Source organism: Ochotona curzoniae, unplaced genomic scaffold (genome assembly GCF_017591425.1).
Source record: "Ochotona curzoniae isolate NIBS_2020 unplaced genomic scaffold, NIBS_Ocur_1.0 contig_3190, whole genome shotgun sequence".
Classification (NCBI taxonomy): domain Eukaryota; kingdom Metazoa; phylum Chordata; class Mammalia; order Lagomorpha; family Ochotonidae; genus Ochotona; species Ochotona curzoniae.
Genome location: NW_024465751.1, coordinates 2657032 through 2672736, shown reverse-complemented (window position 1 = coordinate 2672736; position 15705 = coordinate 2657032). Strand labels below are relative to the sequence as shown.

Below are 15705 nucleotides of genomic sequence, written 5' to 3'. Positions count from 1 at the left end.
CACTGCTGATAAAACTGTCTTTGGCTACATAAATAGGGAACTAGTGTAATTATATGTGTGTATATTTTTCCCTGCCAATTTGTAACTCACTCAAAATGCTGCATTTGTGTTACCACCACCTTTGACAGATGAGGAAACTGAGGCATAATACAAAGCAACAACAAAAGTATGAAGACCACTTGAGAGCTTTTAAGGTGTTTTTACAGCTATTCCTTGACACTCATTTTTAAATTGCTTAATTTTGAAAATTTCAATGACTAGCTCATTCCCTTCCTCCTCTTAGTTCAGTAGGCAACCTCACTGGTATGTGATGTTTCTGTAAAGAAAATTATTTCCTTGCTTTCAAAAAAAAGTAACTTACTGGAGCATTTCACACACAGGGGCAGCGATTCTAGAAATAAGTCACTTTCTCTGCAGACCAAACCAAAACCCAAACCAGCCAACCAAACAGAAAAATAGACGGCTCAGCAATTATTTCTCCCTGTTATGGTCCAATCATGATTAGAAGTAAGAACAGCAGATAAGTGTGTATCCTAGAAGAGATTAGCGGTACCATTATATAGTGTCAAGTCATGCAAACCATGCTGGAAAGGAAGCAGCTTCATTGTGGTGACATGGGGAGGAAGGTGGCCATGTGAAGGCCATGAGAAGCCCCTGCCTGGTGGGGCCACCACGCATATGCATGCATCTGATGCAGCCACTGGTGTCCCCATAGGGAAGCACAGGGTGAGAGTGAACTATACAGTGTGTCTACGTGACAGGAGGAGTCAGCCAGTGACCCCTTTCAAGAGGGCTTGTTGGAAGGGGTCCATATCGAGTCGGAAATCCGGTCCCCTGTGGATGACAGAGGCATGGAGCCACTGGGCGTGAAGGGGTCTGTGTCTGTGTCCGTCTCACCTTCAGCGAGGTATCTCTTCTCCCTCATCCAGCTCGACCCCCCACCGGCACCAAATGCATATTCGTCTCTGTCTTGAGAGATGCTGAAGCCGCTGGGGGAACGCTCCAGCTCCTCGTGGTTGACTGACATCAGCGACAGAGGAGTGTCACTGTCCCGTGTGATGCTACGCCTTTGCCGGGGGGAGATATGGTCCGAATAGGGTCCATGCAGTTCAGCCTGGGAATGGTAGCTCACTCGGGAGTCAAGAAGAGTCAAGATAGGAAGGACAGTGGGCCTTTCTACACGTGAGGTTGCTGAGGAAGGAAGGGTGGTTGGAACCTTGCCTGAACTGGGTCCCTCTTGGGATAGGTTCACCGGATCATGTGCAAAAAATCCATAGGGGCCAACTTTGTCAATGGGCACCTGATGAAAGCTGTAGGGAGACTCCGCAGGGCCTGTCTCAGAATAGTTGCAGATGATGGTTTTCAAGTCAGAATATCTGTTGTCCTCCTTTTGCACCTCGGCTGGTGAGGAGGTCCCCTTGGTTGGGTAATACTCTGTGACATGCACCTGCAGCCGTTCCATGTGCTGCATGTGCATATCTACAAGGAAATCCAGCTTCTTCCCCATATCATGAACCTGCAAGGTACAAAGAGTTAGAAGTTACTACTTTCCTGGGGAGTGGAGGGTTATTGTTTTTGAGAGGGAGGAAATAACTGCCATTCAAACAAAAAAGGGGAGGTGAGTTTGTGCAAGTTTTAACCATAGCAGCTGAGCATTTGTGGTCCTACTAGCAAGCCCTGCACACATATTAGTGCTGCCATAGAAACAATAGTGCTGAGGGATTTCTAGAATGATTGAATGAGGAATGCAGGAAAGTATTTGTCTCTACTTGTCCACTTGTTCCCACAGAGTGAGAGGAGGCTTTGTTGATGCAGCTTAGAAGTGCATGATTGTTATTAAGGTTTTCCAACGTGGTAGTGTAAGCTCTGAGGATGAGAGGGGGTTGTTTAGCAAGAACTGAGCTTCTCAGAGCCTTGGGGCACAGTGAGGCTGCACCTGCCTCCTGCCTAAATTGGAGCTTATCTGATTTTTTTGTTGAGTTCATACACAAAATATGTGTGTGTGCACGTGTGCTTGCACAAGGGTGTGTGTGTGAAGTCCTTGTGCTAACTATCCAGTGCTCATCAGGAAACTCTCCAGGCAGGTGGATCGTCCCACTTTACAGATGTCTGTAAATCACAACATTAGATTGCAACTTACAGAGCAGTCCATGAACACCTGTCTGTTTTTCGCCTTTACTTCTCACAGCAACCCTCAGAGGTGGAGACTGCTAGTATCTTGGTCCCAGGGATGAGGACACAGAAGCACAGAAAGATGATGTGGTTTGTCAAAGGTCACAGAACTGGTACACAGAAGCACTCAGACCAAAAATAAGAATGCAATGATATAACATCATACCCGTGGTTGTACCAAACATCACTAGGGGAACTGGTCTAGAGTAAAGCTGGCAAATGATGCTGTAATCCACACTGTGATGCTGTAGAATTGAGAAGTGAGCTGCATGGTGTGTCATGTGTGTGTCTGGCTTTCTCTCATTGCTTTGAAAGAACCTCAGCCACAGCTCGCTTTCCTCTAGACAGGTGTCTGCACACCAGCCAATCCATGAACCAGACTTCAAGGACAGGAGGACTCATAATACTTGAAAAATGGCATGAAAGTAATATTCTTTGGCACATCCTGGAAATGCATGGTAACAACAGTTGCCACAGGTTGTGTGCGAGGAAATATCACAAGTAATTGACATGCTTCAACTGAAGCATTATAGCAACTTTAGGTAATAAAATCCCCAGATTATAGACAATGAAATGTGAGGCTCAGAGCAATTAATTTGGAAGTGATCACTCAGCATTAATTTCCTTATTCTGTTTTGAGTGGTAGATGGTATTACTCAAGTGTCTGTCTTCTTATGGCAAAGAAGGACAGTTAAAAGTGGACTCAATACCCTTGCTTTGGGTGGGGGAAAAGATGTACCTGTCTTTCAACTTTCACGAACTTCCCCATCATGCTTTGGTCTTCAACTTCTGATGTGGATGCTCTGGCTACATATGGTTCATTCCTAAGGAAAAGACAAATAGATTTGTTAAATCATTCTAGCTGTTTTGAGCAGTGGAAGGGTCATTTCAGCTAGGCAGTCACAGCCACAGAGCCATCACTCAGCCTCTGGGTGACACAACTGATGATGCTGATCCAACCCCAGACATTTTCTGCCTCCAACCATGGTGTCTCATTTTTACCTTCACTGCAGCACAAAGTGAAGCCCAATATTCAGTTGTCAGTGAAGAGACTCTTATACACCTATTACTGGTGCCCAGGGTACATAATTTCTTTAAACACCTATTTCAGTCTTAGACTGCTTGTGTATAGCTTTTGCTTCAAACAGTGTGTGTGTGTGTGTGTGTGTGTGTGTGTGTGTGTGTGTGTGTGCGCGCGCGCGTGCAGCAGGTGGAGTGGCAGAGGGGACGGGGTTATCTCAACTCTGAGATAATTTGTAAAGTGAATTTGCATATTGTACCTGGCACAGATTGTGAAGAATGGAAAACAAATGCTGATTTTGGAAATCAACACTAGGATGGTGCCTGTGGCTACCTCTGCTTGCTCTCTCTGGCTGTATGTGGTTAGCATATGCCAAATTCCAGTTGGCTTCAATATCTCAATGCTTTATGTAGATAAGAACCTTCAGGGGCTGTAGCTGTTTTTCCAGATCTCTCATGTTAAGCACTTTCTCCCTTTCCTTCTCCCATCAGCTACTGACTCTTGCTATGTCCTTGCCTTATCTGGCTGAGTGGTCTAGAATTGAAGGACAAAGTTAAAAACCTGTGATTCATGCACTAAATCCAGACTTCCAGTGTTTTCCCTGTCCTGCTGATGATCTGAAAATATACAGACCATCTTGAAATGGGGAGTGTTGCCTAAAATCTGGATAGTCAACTTCTCTTGAAAAATTGTGTTGTCTTGAACCAGAGAACTCTCATCCTTAAAATCAGTAACAAAAGAGGGAAGCCACTAGCTCCCTTAGCCAGAACTCCAAGAGATTTTTAGTCCGCCACAGTCCCACTATTTGCCATCCAATTGCAAGGTCAAGGATGATGACTAAACGCCTTTATCGTTGTTTTCTTTTATAAGAAGAAGGTGCATAACACGTCTTGGGTCTCTGACTCCTTATTTATTTTAGCTGCCTTGAAGACATCTGCAAAACAGAGCCATAAACTCAGGCACCAGCCTGTCTAAAGGGTGCCTCGTTTGAATTTTTAGAGGGAAAGGAGCTGCTAAATTGAAGTAAATGTTCCCTGTCTCAGGGGTCCAATGTCTGATTGCTTCTCTGGCTTTGTCCTGGGTGGGGACAGATATCCATCAATCCAAGGATGAATGTGCAGTAGAGGCCAGCCTGGCTGACCAAGAGTTCATGAACATAAATAACATGTCTCTTCTACTCTTAAGAACAAGGATACTAGTGGGCTACTTAAACAACAGGAAAGCCATCCAAAGGGCCCAGACAGATGGGTGGGGAATGTTTTGTACAAAGTCCTTTCAAGAACAAGTTGCAACAAGCTTCCACTTCTCCCTTCAGGAAATGATGACTTCACCCACACTGAGGACCCAAGCTGGGCACTGGGGCAAAGCATCCTCCAGGGGCTTTGCTCTGCACAGCCCTGGGGTTCATGCCCACAAACCCCACCTGGGTGACTGCTGGGATGGGTAGGTGAAGGCTGGTCCTTTCTGGGACTTCTTATGTTTTGGAGTGGATGGTGGTCCAGGAGTGAAAATCATATCAATTCTGAAAGAAACAAAGGGGGAATTAAGTTACACAGAGTATTGGTTTGGCAGGAAAGCAAATCATTCTGTTCTCACACCAGACAGGTGTTTAGAAGATGCACAAATCATGGGAAGGTGGGAAGGGATGGAGGGATGGAGGGAGACAGACAGAATGAGTTATTCTTTCTGAGTTCTGCCTGTGTAGACAGCCTCTTCCCATCCCAGGGAACAGAGAAGCAGGGACACCTGCAACAGAGAGAGACCATGTCTCATTATCTCATGTGGGATACATTCAATGTGCTGCAAGCTTGTCTTCTACATGTTTTATCCTCCCTCAAAACTGAGCTTGACTGACTGCCAAATGCTGGACTCAGCTGTCAGCTATGCACACAGCTTCACAGGCATTCCAGGCAATAAAAAGGTGGGTCCAACTTTGGCTCTCACATTCTCTCTGGCTTCTGCATGAGACATCAGCTGCCTACTGAGCCAGGATCCATGGCAGAGAAAGGTTTCCATTAAACTGCAGGGGTGGATGGGAACAGAACCATTAAGACCATTCACCCAGACAGCCAGGAGCACTCTGCCTTCTCTTGAAAACCAGCTGCTCCTCCACTGGCACATCATGCGTCATGCTAACTCAGCCTTCTTTCCTGTCTGGCCTATCACAGTATCAGCATAGCTGAGGATATGGGATTAGTCATCCAGGCACTAAACCTTCAGCCTCAACGCATTTAACTGATAAATATCAAGATCTCTGATACCGTAATAGGCCATTCTATGCTCAATCAGATGACATTTTCACACTAGGACATGTCTTAAACATCCCATTCCTTTCCTGTCATCCAGGAGCGTTACTTGCACATGGAGCAGCAGCGTAGGCTCAGAATGGGTGCTCACATTCAGTCCTTCTGTTACTGAGCAGACTGTGTGCCTACCTCTACACTAAGCAAAGGTGAAACAAGATCATGAATTGGCACACCTCTAACCCCATAGTGTCATTCACTTCCAGCCTGCTTGGTGTGATGTTCCTGTTAACGCTGCAGGACCCAAGGCTCAAGCAAGAAGTCAAGGCTCGGGGAGGAAGTCAAGGCTCGGGGAGGGCTGGTGTCAGAGAATCAGCTGCAAAAAGGAATTTGCTCTCATGTTTTTTTTGTGAGTCTTGGCTGCATACTGTCTTAATTTTTCTGATGTTTTTTATTTCTTGAAAGATTTATTTGAAGTCAGAGTGAGTTGTGGGCTGGGGGAAAGAATGAATATGAGACTCAATCTTCTATCTACTGAATATGCCCCCAAAATGGCTGCAGTAGCTGGAGCTGGGCCAAGCTGAAGCCAGGGGTCAAGCAATTCCTATGGGTCTTGAATGTGGGTACAGGGCCCCAGTACTTGAGTAAGCCATCTTGTGCCTCTCCAGGAACATTACCAGGGAGTTGGGTCAGAATGGAACAGCTTGGGCCAGCACAGTGGCATAGCACACTGATCCTCTGTCTGTAGTGCTGGCATCCATATAAATACTAGTTAGAGTCCCTGCTACTCCACTTCCTGATCCAATTCCCTGCCTGTGGCCTGGAAATGTAACTGAGATGGTTCAAGTCCTTGGGCTGCTGAATGCCAACAGGAGACTCAGAAGAAACTCCTGGCTTTGGATCAGCTCATCTCTGGCTATTGTGGTCATTTGGTTAGAAATGTTTTCTGTCTCTTTGCCTCTGTTACTTTTTCAAGTTTTTTTTAATTCTTTAAAGATTTATTTATTTTTATTGGAAAGGCGGATATACAGAGAGGAGGAGAGACAGAGAGGAAGATCTTCCATGTGATGATTCACTCCCCAAGTGAGCGCAATGGCCGGTTCTGCGCCTATCTGAAGCCGGGAACCTCTTTTGGGTCTCCCACACGGGTGCAGGGTCCTAAAGTATTGGCCATCCTCAACTGCTTTCCCAGGCCACAAGCAGGGAGCTGGATGGGAAGCAGGGCTGCCGGGATTAGAACCAGCGTCCATATGGGATCCTGGCGCATTCAAGGTGAGGACCCTAACCACTAGGCCATGCCTCTGGGCCCAAGTTTAAAAACAAACAAACAAACAAAAAAACCCAACTAAGTCTTAAACAGGTGCTTAAGCTCAATGCTATACTACAAAGCTGGTCCCTGTGTGTGTTTTTTAAGACACTGCTTTCATAATTAAAGATTTGATAGATCAACAAAAAACAAAGTCACGTGTGGACTAATTTTCCCAGTAGACCCACTACAATATCTTGAGGAAGTTCAACTCTTCCTCCCTAAGCCCCTATGTGGGGGATTGCATGCACGCCATGTGCACTTCTGAGTAAACATCTGAGTAAATATCTTTCTAATTATCCCACACATTTTATTGGTTAATATCACAAGATACGGGCAGAATTACTGATACTACATATAGCCTACATATACATATCAAAATGTTTCAGGTATACACATATGTCTGAGTGCCTTATTAGTAGAAATACCATACATACTTAAACATCTTAACATTTGTTTTTGTCTAAACCTCATTTGATACCTGTATGCCATTTTAATCATGCTAGGTAGCATTTAAGGAGTGTCTGTATTAGCAAAGGGAGTTAGTGACCAGGCAGACCTATTTTGATTCCAAGTTCTACCAGTGAGCTGGGTCATTGCGGGTAAGTCCCTTGCGTCTCCAGTTTTTCAGAAAAGCAGAATTTGTAATGCAAGATGTGCCTTATGGGTTACAAGAGTTGCGACACACACACACTCACCCCACCTTAGTGCTCAGTACAATGGTGGCAATTAATAGTTGGGTAATATTGCTGTGTCCATATTTTCACTATCATAAACAACACATATGAGTTCTAAAAATATAGTCAAATGCTACATTTATAAAGAGCCAGCTGGAGTCTATTGGGAGGGTCCTAATTTTGTTGGCAGCATGCAAAGCGTAGGGCTGGGAAAGTACTCACTTGGGCCATGTCAGGGTCACAGGGACTCTTTCTTGCCTGCTTATGGTGCTTGTTGGGTTCCATTTCCCCATGGTTTAGAAATATTTTGGACTTAAAATTTCTCCCCTGAAGTTTGGACTCTTATGCAAGCCTTTAAAATTGACTTACTGTTTGTGAAGAGAATCTTCCATCTGCTCCTTTGCTCCTCCTGAGGTCACAACAGCCAAATCTGGGCCCGGCTGAAGCCAGGAGCCTCAAATTCCATTACCATCTCCCACTTGGATGGCTGGGGCCAATAATGTGCATTATTTTTTTGCTGCCCTCATAGGTGTAGGAAACTGTATTCCTAACACAGGAAACTATTCCAATACAGGGAACTGTATTAGCAATACAGCAGGTAGGATTTTGGACTCCAGTATGGGGTGCCAGCATTGCAAGAAACAGTTTAACCCTCTTGCATCATGTGAAAGTCTAAGGTTCACCCAGGCCTGGTTTCCTGAGTGTTTGGAGTAGCACAGCTCATCCAGGTGCTGCCGTCTTACCTTGTCTGCAGGTACTTTATCCTGGAAAGCATGTCCAGATGCCCGGCAGAATACTGCTCAATCACATCCTTCACATCATAAGGCCTCAGTGTCTCCTTGAATTTTTTTTTATAGAGACGGAACTGTAGAATTCTGCAAGACAAAGTGGAACTGTTCATCATGGATAGAGAGGAAGGGAATGTTCAAGGCTAGCGACTTCAGAGACGGGGGAGACAGAAGCAAGAGTCAAGATGGCTGAAATGGAGAACTTCCAATTCTTGGTTATGGTTCTGCCTCTTCCAACACCCCACAACGCAGTTGGCTCATATAAATCCTTTATGTCTAGTTCTCAGTACCAAGAAGACCGTGGTTATAAACAGGAGCTGGCATTCACTGGACATTCATTGCACACCAGACCTTTGGCTAAGTCCTTTATGAGAAATCCTGCTAAAGACCTAGGTCACAGTTGATGTCACCGTGGCTCAGAGAAGGTCATGCAGGCCATACTGTCAGAGCCAGTCCTCAGATCCTGGTGTGCACACTGAAAAGATAAGATCTCCACCGTCATCACTGTCCCACTGCTCTGTATCCGAGCAGAGCTGACCCCTCCCTTCAGAAATAGCCTCTTCCCTTCTCCTGCCTATGAGCTCCAAGAAATTTTTGTGGGTTCTGTATAAAACAAGGTGTGCAAGCTGGCAGATTAAGTTAAACTCTTACTTCCTGGGAACCAGAAAGTCTCTCTTGATGGTTAGTGTTTCTGGAGAACCAAATCTGACACTTTTGAGCACAGCATCAATCACAGCCCTAACCACAGTTGGAATAGGAGCTACAACCCACATAGGTATTTCCTTCTTACAGTTACATATATATTTTAATGGTATATTGCAGCTAATTTTGTCATAATTTATGGCTCATTTCCAAACACGATTTTAGTATATTGATTATAGTAATCAGTTTACTTGCTATCATTTCAAACTTGCCTGCTCCTTATAAGTCAATACGCCATGGCTCCTAGACCAGACCTCATTGCCTGATTTTAAGAGAAAAACTATCCTGGATTCCAGCCACACTCATTTCTGCATTGTCTATGGCTGCTTCTATTCTATAAGCCAGAAACTGCACACTTGCAACAGAGACCTATGGACCACAAAGCACAAAATGTTATGTGGCTCCTTACAGAAAATGTTTGAATCATGGCACCAATTAAAATGCTATAGAAGAGAGGGCAGAGACCACATCGTGGAACATCTTAGCAGGTGCAACAATGGTGCATTGACCGATTTTTCCTGAGTCAGATCTGCAGTCGGTTATTTATCCCAGTAAGAGTGTTGTTGTCCAGCCTCCTACCATGTAACATAGCAAACAATGGCACCATGAGAGACCTCACCAAAGTCTGTGCTGAGGTCCAACCCTGTGGTGCTTCCCTGAACGACTAGGCTGGAAATTTTGCTAAATGTATCGTAACAAATGACACGTTTAGCATCCTTTGAGAAATGTGAAGTAAAGCAACCTGACTTCTAGACTTTACTGCATCCTTACAAGATACCTACCTGCCTGAGCCTATCCCAACCATGTTTCTTTACCTAGTAACACACCTTTTAAAACTTCATGTCAGAATTATAACAAAGCAGAAATAGGATTATGCTCACTGCTTACACACAAATCTGTGATTTACTGTGTTAACAATGCTAAGGAAAAAAACATTGTGGATGAAGATAGGGATGTTAGTGAGATGAAATGTAATAGATCCTCATGCAGGTGCGCCTAGCCCCTGAGTCTCAGCATTAAAGGGGTCATGCTGAAGAACAGCAGGGCAGCTGGTAGTACTGTGAGAAGGGCTGTGGGAGCACCTGGCTAACTAAACCAGATCTGCCAAGAGGACTTTACAACTGTCAGTATGCCCCACAGAGCGGTCTGGACTACTGGGGTAGACCAAGGGTTGAGTCCCGGAGGGACTTCCTGTCTGTCTGTCTACAACCCAAAGCCACTTTGCAGGTGCACCTGAAAAACTGAGGTATTACCTGACAGCTCGGATGGCAGCTTTCAAGGTGGGGATCATGTCTTCCACGAGGAACTCATTCCCGTAGCCTCTATCTTCTGCCATGGGATCACCAGTCCCTGCATCTAGAAGGGAGGCACACAAACACACACATTAGCTGTAGGCAGATGGCACCTGCAGGGGTTCGGAAACTAAGGGGATGGTCAGTCAGAGCACCCAGGCCTCTGGGTGCATCGGCTCCAGGTCACTGTTCCCTCTGTGAAGTGCAGAAGCAGCAGTCTCCAGGTGTGACTCATTTAGCCAGGCTTAGCATCCCTGCTCCATCTCCTGCGTCTGAATCACAGGTGTGTGCCATTTCCAGCTGTTGGTGGGGAGAGGCCTGGGAGGGAGACTGGGCCCTGCAGAGGCAGCAGAGGGCACATACATGCAGCCTTCGTTGCCACACAGACCTGAGCCTAGATTCTCACTGCCCGTCTCCACCCTGGTGGTCACTGTCCAGACAGCTATGCATATCCCTGGGATTTTGGATGGCTCAGAGCCTCGGGTGTCCTGGCGCTCATGCTTGCCCCCGCCCTTTTTTCCCTTTGACGATAGAGATCCTAGAGTCCATTGTTTCTGCAACCTGGGGTGTCAAGGCCTTCTGTCTCCACCCGCCCCCCATCCTTCAGGTTAACCTCCATGGCAATTCTTAAAGGTGTCATGCTCTGAAACTCCCGGGAGGGCTGGTGCTGATGCCTACGTGGGAGCCTCTTGCAGTCTGTGAATGATGGCATTGCATCCCAGATGCCTCCAGCCCAAGAAACAGATACAGCAAAGTTGGTTTGGGGAAGGGGAGGGAGACAGGTGCACTGTGAGGCCTCAGGAGTGAGTTTGTCAGTGGGCAGTAGGGGGTGGGTGGTGAGGAAGGCAGGGCACTCGGGAGAGGAAGATGGAGCGTGAGGGAGGACAGCGTTACCTTCGGAGCTCTGCCAGAAAGCGTAGGCTTTCATGCGAAAGGCGGTGCGGAAGCGCTCTTTATTGTTTAAGCCCACGGGCTTTGGTTCTTTAGAAGGGCTTTCTTCTATGGCATCTACATTCAGAGGGGTAAATAGCTTTCCTTTAGTATTGCTACCACGAGGATTAGAAAGGCGAACCCGATCCAAGAGACCCAGCTTTTGGCTACAAAATAAGCAAAAGTGAACAATTTTCCTCCTTCAGTGCAGGCTCTCGTAATTTCCCACCCCTCCATAAAGACTCCCATTCTCCTCCAAGGATGAATGGGGACTTGGCACCCACAGTGCTACATCTGGTCTACTAGCTCAGAATTGGACAGATCCTGCGAAGCCACCACACATGGGCAAATTTCTTAACTTCTCTGAGCCCGCTTCAACCTATGCTATGGTGGAGGCTAAGTGAGCTGCAGCCTGACTGGTGGAAGTGTGCTGGGAAGAGCAATGCCTTCGCAGGCCCCTCTCCTCTACATTAAACTGTCTGTCCTTGAATAGAATCTGGAGTTGAGATGTCTGTGAACTTGGGTGGGAAAAATTACATTTTTAGTTTACTGACTTCATTCAATTATGGATGTAAGCAACAAACCCCAGTAAAAGCCTTCACATTTGACTGTCCACAGCAGGAATCACAGGCAACTGCACATTCTGTTACCTGAAGTATTGTTTGTAGAGCCTGCTGCTTCACAATTAGGGTGATATTCATCACAAAGAAGCATGCAGAAGCATATATCAAATTTCAAAATATTTTGCTGGTCGCCTCAGTTTAAGTGGTTTTCTTCGTAACTATATATTTATGATCTCTGTTGTACTTGCCAATACAAAAAGCAATTAACCAACTCCAACATCAAGTGTTTTTGGTGCAAAGCACCAGCTAAACCTGGACATGCACCCCAGGTCTGCTATTGCCATCTGGCTCATGATCAATTTTTGACCTTTCGGAACCTCAGTCATGTCAGCTGTGAAATGGGTGGCATATCCTACTTGAAGTGGTTGTCATGATGTGATGCTTAGGGAGGCATGGTGTCTGAAACAAAGCATGCATGCTGTGCATTTCTTCCCTGTTTCTCTGACACACAGCGGGTGCTCTGCAAACATGAATTCCTTCCTTCAGCCTCAGTGGGCCTGAAGAATGAACTCCTTTTTGTGTAGCACTTGCCAGAGAGAGAGGGAGCCCAACATATTCTTTTGTCTGTGGTTTTTAAGTGCACTCATGGCAGAGTCTTCTCTCCATCACTCACACAGCTTGGCACACACTAGGTGCTCCTGTGCTTGTGGAATAAATGGAAGAGGCACTGAGTAGGAGTGTTCCACTCAGCTCCGCGTGGGCCTGGAATCACTCTGCTTTTGCAGAATGTGGCTCGAGATTGCAGGCATGAGCGTGTGCCACACACAGCTGCTGCCTCCACCTTTGCATCTTGGTGCAGTGAGCAGACCAAGGATACAGAGATGAGCTGTAAACACTCCTCCTGCCAAGTGTGGGGGATAGATGCTCTGAACACCAAGTTCGCATCGGCCAAGGGGGCCTGATGACATCTGCTTCATAGTGCTTTTCTGAGTATTATGTGTATTACTATCTGTGAGGTTCATTGGCTACAGCCTGGCTTAGAGATGGCACCAGGAAATATTTGACAAGAAAATGAGTGAATGGATGGTTGCATGAAAGAGGTATGGGTAACTACCACTGTTGGACTCTCCTGGAAACTCACTTAACCCACCCTGCATGGTCACAGCAATTTCATTGTATAATTCCCTTAATAATATGCACAGGATGAATTTAGAGAAACTCCACAAACCAGGATCATCTTCCCAGAGCTGAGGTCAGTAGTTTGGGTGGAAGTTACAGTCATGAGTGGTACAAATGAGTGGTTCAGTAGGACAGAGGAAACATCAGGGCCCATGGGCTAAAAATAGTGGACAAGATAAGAAATCAACTGGATATAGAAAGGTGTTCTTTGCTCATGAACTGAGTAAAAGAAGATGCACCCTTCCCAGGCCACATACTCCTTGGCTCCTCTACCTGTCTCAATACACCTCCTTATTAATCATCTTTCCATCAGAATCAAGCCCATTCCCAAGTCCCCTAATCCATGCATGCTTTGGCACACAGGTGCTCCTTGCATTGGCCTTCTTCACCTGCTTGGCTAATCTCACCTCTCTGTCCTTTAAATCTGTGTCCAGTCTCCATCCTGAGAAGGTGCTCCGAACACACAGTGCTCTTTTTGTCACAATACTGTATGGAGATGGTACTTTGCCATGCGCACTTGCCCTGCTGGATCATGTGGTCTTAACTAAGCAGAGGCTCTTCCTGGTTGTCTTGAAACCCAGCACACATCCTGCTGAGCATCCTGCAGGCTCAACCTAGCGACAAGTGTCCTGTGCTCTAGTGACAAGCAAGCCTGGAGGAACACTCCGGCAAAGCACAAGGCAGACCTCAAGCTCTCTGGTCCCCAGCCTCTCACACAGAATGATCATAAGCCTGCATTTCTGTGGTTGTTGGAGGGTTAAATGAGGTAATGTTTGGAATGCAGGGAGTGTTCAATAAATCCTGGCTGTCATCGTGAGCTCTGTAAATATTCCTCTTCCCATAGAAGCCACAAAGGTGGGAGATATGTAAGAAGATGGATACAATTTCCCAGGCCACAGAGAAAGGGTTATTTTTTAAAAAATAAGCCAAGATAAGTTTTGGAGGAGTCATATTATTTCATTATGCTTCTTAATGCTGGTTGTGAAATACTCAACACTGCCACTGTGCTGTACCTTCATAGGAGACAGCACACAAGGAGCTTAACTGCAGATAAACGAAGACAAAATTAATGGCAGCCAGTTCACACAGACTTGAAAATTCAGCATAATTGTTGAATATTAAGAAAGATGATGAGCGTGCTCTCTGATTTCATCTGTGCTGAGTCTGAGGATTTCCCTATATGGCATTTAAATGCCTCATGGCAGCGTCTCACAGACTGCATGGCTTTGAACATGTTCACTTCACACTGAATTGGTCATGGCTGGCAGGTGACACAGGCTTATGAAGCTATATGTGTCAGTGGCAGAACCCTTGATTCTCACTGTCCTTGCATCTAAGAGGCTTATGGAATTCCTACTTTGGCAAAGTGGGTGATTAGTTTACTTCTTAACTATGTGGCCTGAAACCTAAGACCTCAAAGGATAATCAAATGCAAGGCAAGGCTCACCCCTGAAACTCAAAACCCATCTCTGACCTTCTCTGGATGGATTCCTGGGGCGTAATCCAGGCCTTGTTCTCAGAGGCACTATAGATGTACCACCTCCCCTCTTCCCCTTACCCTGCCTGGAGCTGAAATCAGATTTCCTTGGAAAGCAATTTCCAAACATGAGTTAGAAAAGAATGGTGCTGTGATGGAATGGGGGCGGAAAGGTAGAACCATGGTTGCTTTGTCCTGGGTTGCTGCTACTGGTCTTAGAGCCTCAAAGCTTAGCTATGTTCAACTCCAAGCTGTTTCTTGACACTGAAGACCTGCATCACTTTTTTGATTTTAAAAAATGTGATTTCTGTCTGAAACGTGACCCAAACATCAGCCTCAAGGCTCAATTCTTGGCACATTTGAACATTCATTATAATAGCAGCTGAGTTCCAGTTAGCTATTCACTGTGGCCATCGCAAATTTTTAAGTTCTTCTCATTCCTAGGCCTTGATCACTGCACTGAAATATTTGACACTCTTATGGATGCTCCCACTAGGTCAGTGATTCTAAGGGCTTGGGGTGATTTTACCTCCCAGAGGACTGCAGTTGACATAACTTGTGGGGTACTTGTGGTATTTAGTGGTCAGGGGTTAAAGATGCTATTGAAATGTCTGTCTCTATAATGTCTTAGCTATCAACAGTGCTGAGACTGAAAGATTAAAAGGCAAGCCTTTGAGCTAAAAGTGCCTGTTAAATTCAGAAATACAGCATCTAGCACACAACCTGCCATGTCATAAGCAAAGAAAGCATCATGATGGTGAAAATAGCAAGGAAGATTAAACTATCTTGTCTTTTGCTTGCATGAATCTCTCCCTAGCTGGGTGAGGGAAGGCTGCAGAGCGGAAACAGCATGGCTTTAGAGCATGTTCAAATATCTCCTCTGAACTTACTATTTCAACTTGGGTGAATCATCAGCTCTTGCTGAGTCAGTTTCAGCTGTGAAATGGAGCTTTTTACTTAACTATTCAAGAAAAATGTTCACTACTTTATATATTCTATGGTTTTGGTAACTTGCTATGAGTGCCATGGCGACTAACATAGTGTGGTTTTCAGCCTCCAGTGTGCTTATGAGGAAGTTAAAGGAATAATCATCAAACAAATACATACATTGCTAGGACATGACAAGGAAACAGAAAGAGTGTGGTAATGGAAGATAACAAGAGGGAGGCTTAGAGAGAATAAAAGGCAGTTGCTTCGATAAATAAATAGGAAGTCAATTAGAAAGAGAAGTCCTTGGTGAAGATGTGGTCCAGAAACCAAATCCCATGCCTAAAGGGTGAGAAGCAATGGAATCTCAAAGGAAAGGTCTGAAATGGCCCCAAATGGATGTGTGGGAACTGAGTTGTGTGACACTA

General features: G+C 45.5%; 1 protein-coding gene across 1 annotated transcript in view; it reads right to left on the bottom strand.

Moving 5' to 3' along the window:
• Positions 1-529: 529 nt before the first annotated feature.
• The window catches only part of KCNQ3 (potassium voltage-gated channel subfamily Q member 3), a 271638-nt gene continuing 256462 nt past the window's right edge, over positions 530-15705 (bottom strand). Inside the window, exons 10-15 of the mRNA XM_040979448.1 lie at positions 11096-11298; positions 10163-10265; positions 8163-8294; positions 4617-4715; positions 2912-2996; positions 530-1516 (exon numbers count right to left, since the gene is read on the bottom strand). Coding sequence (XP_040835382.1) covers positions 785-1516; positions 2912-2996; positions 4617-4715; positions 8163-8294; positions 10163-10265; positions 11096-11298 — 1354 coding nt within the window. The 3' untranslated portion in view covers positions 530-784. The remainder of the gene's footprint in view (positions 1517-2911; positions 2997-4616; positions 4716-8162; positions 8295-10162; positions 10266-11095; positions 11299-15705) is intronic.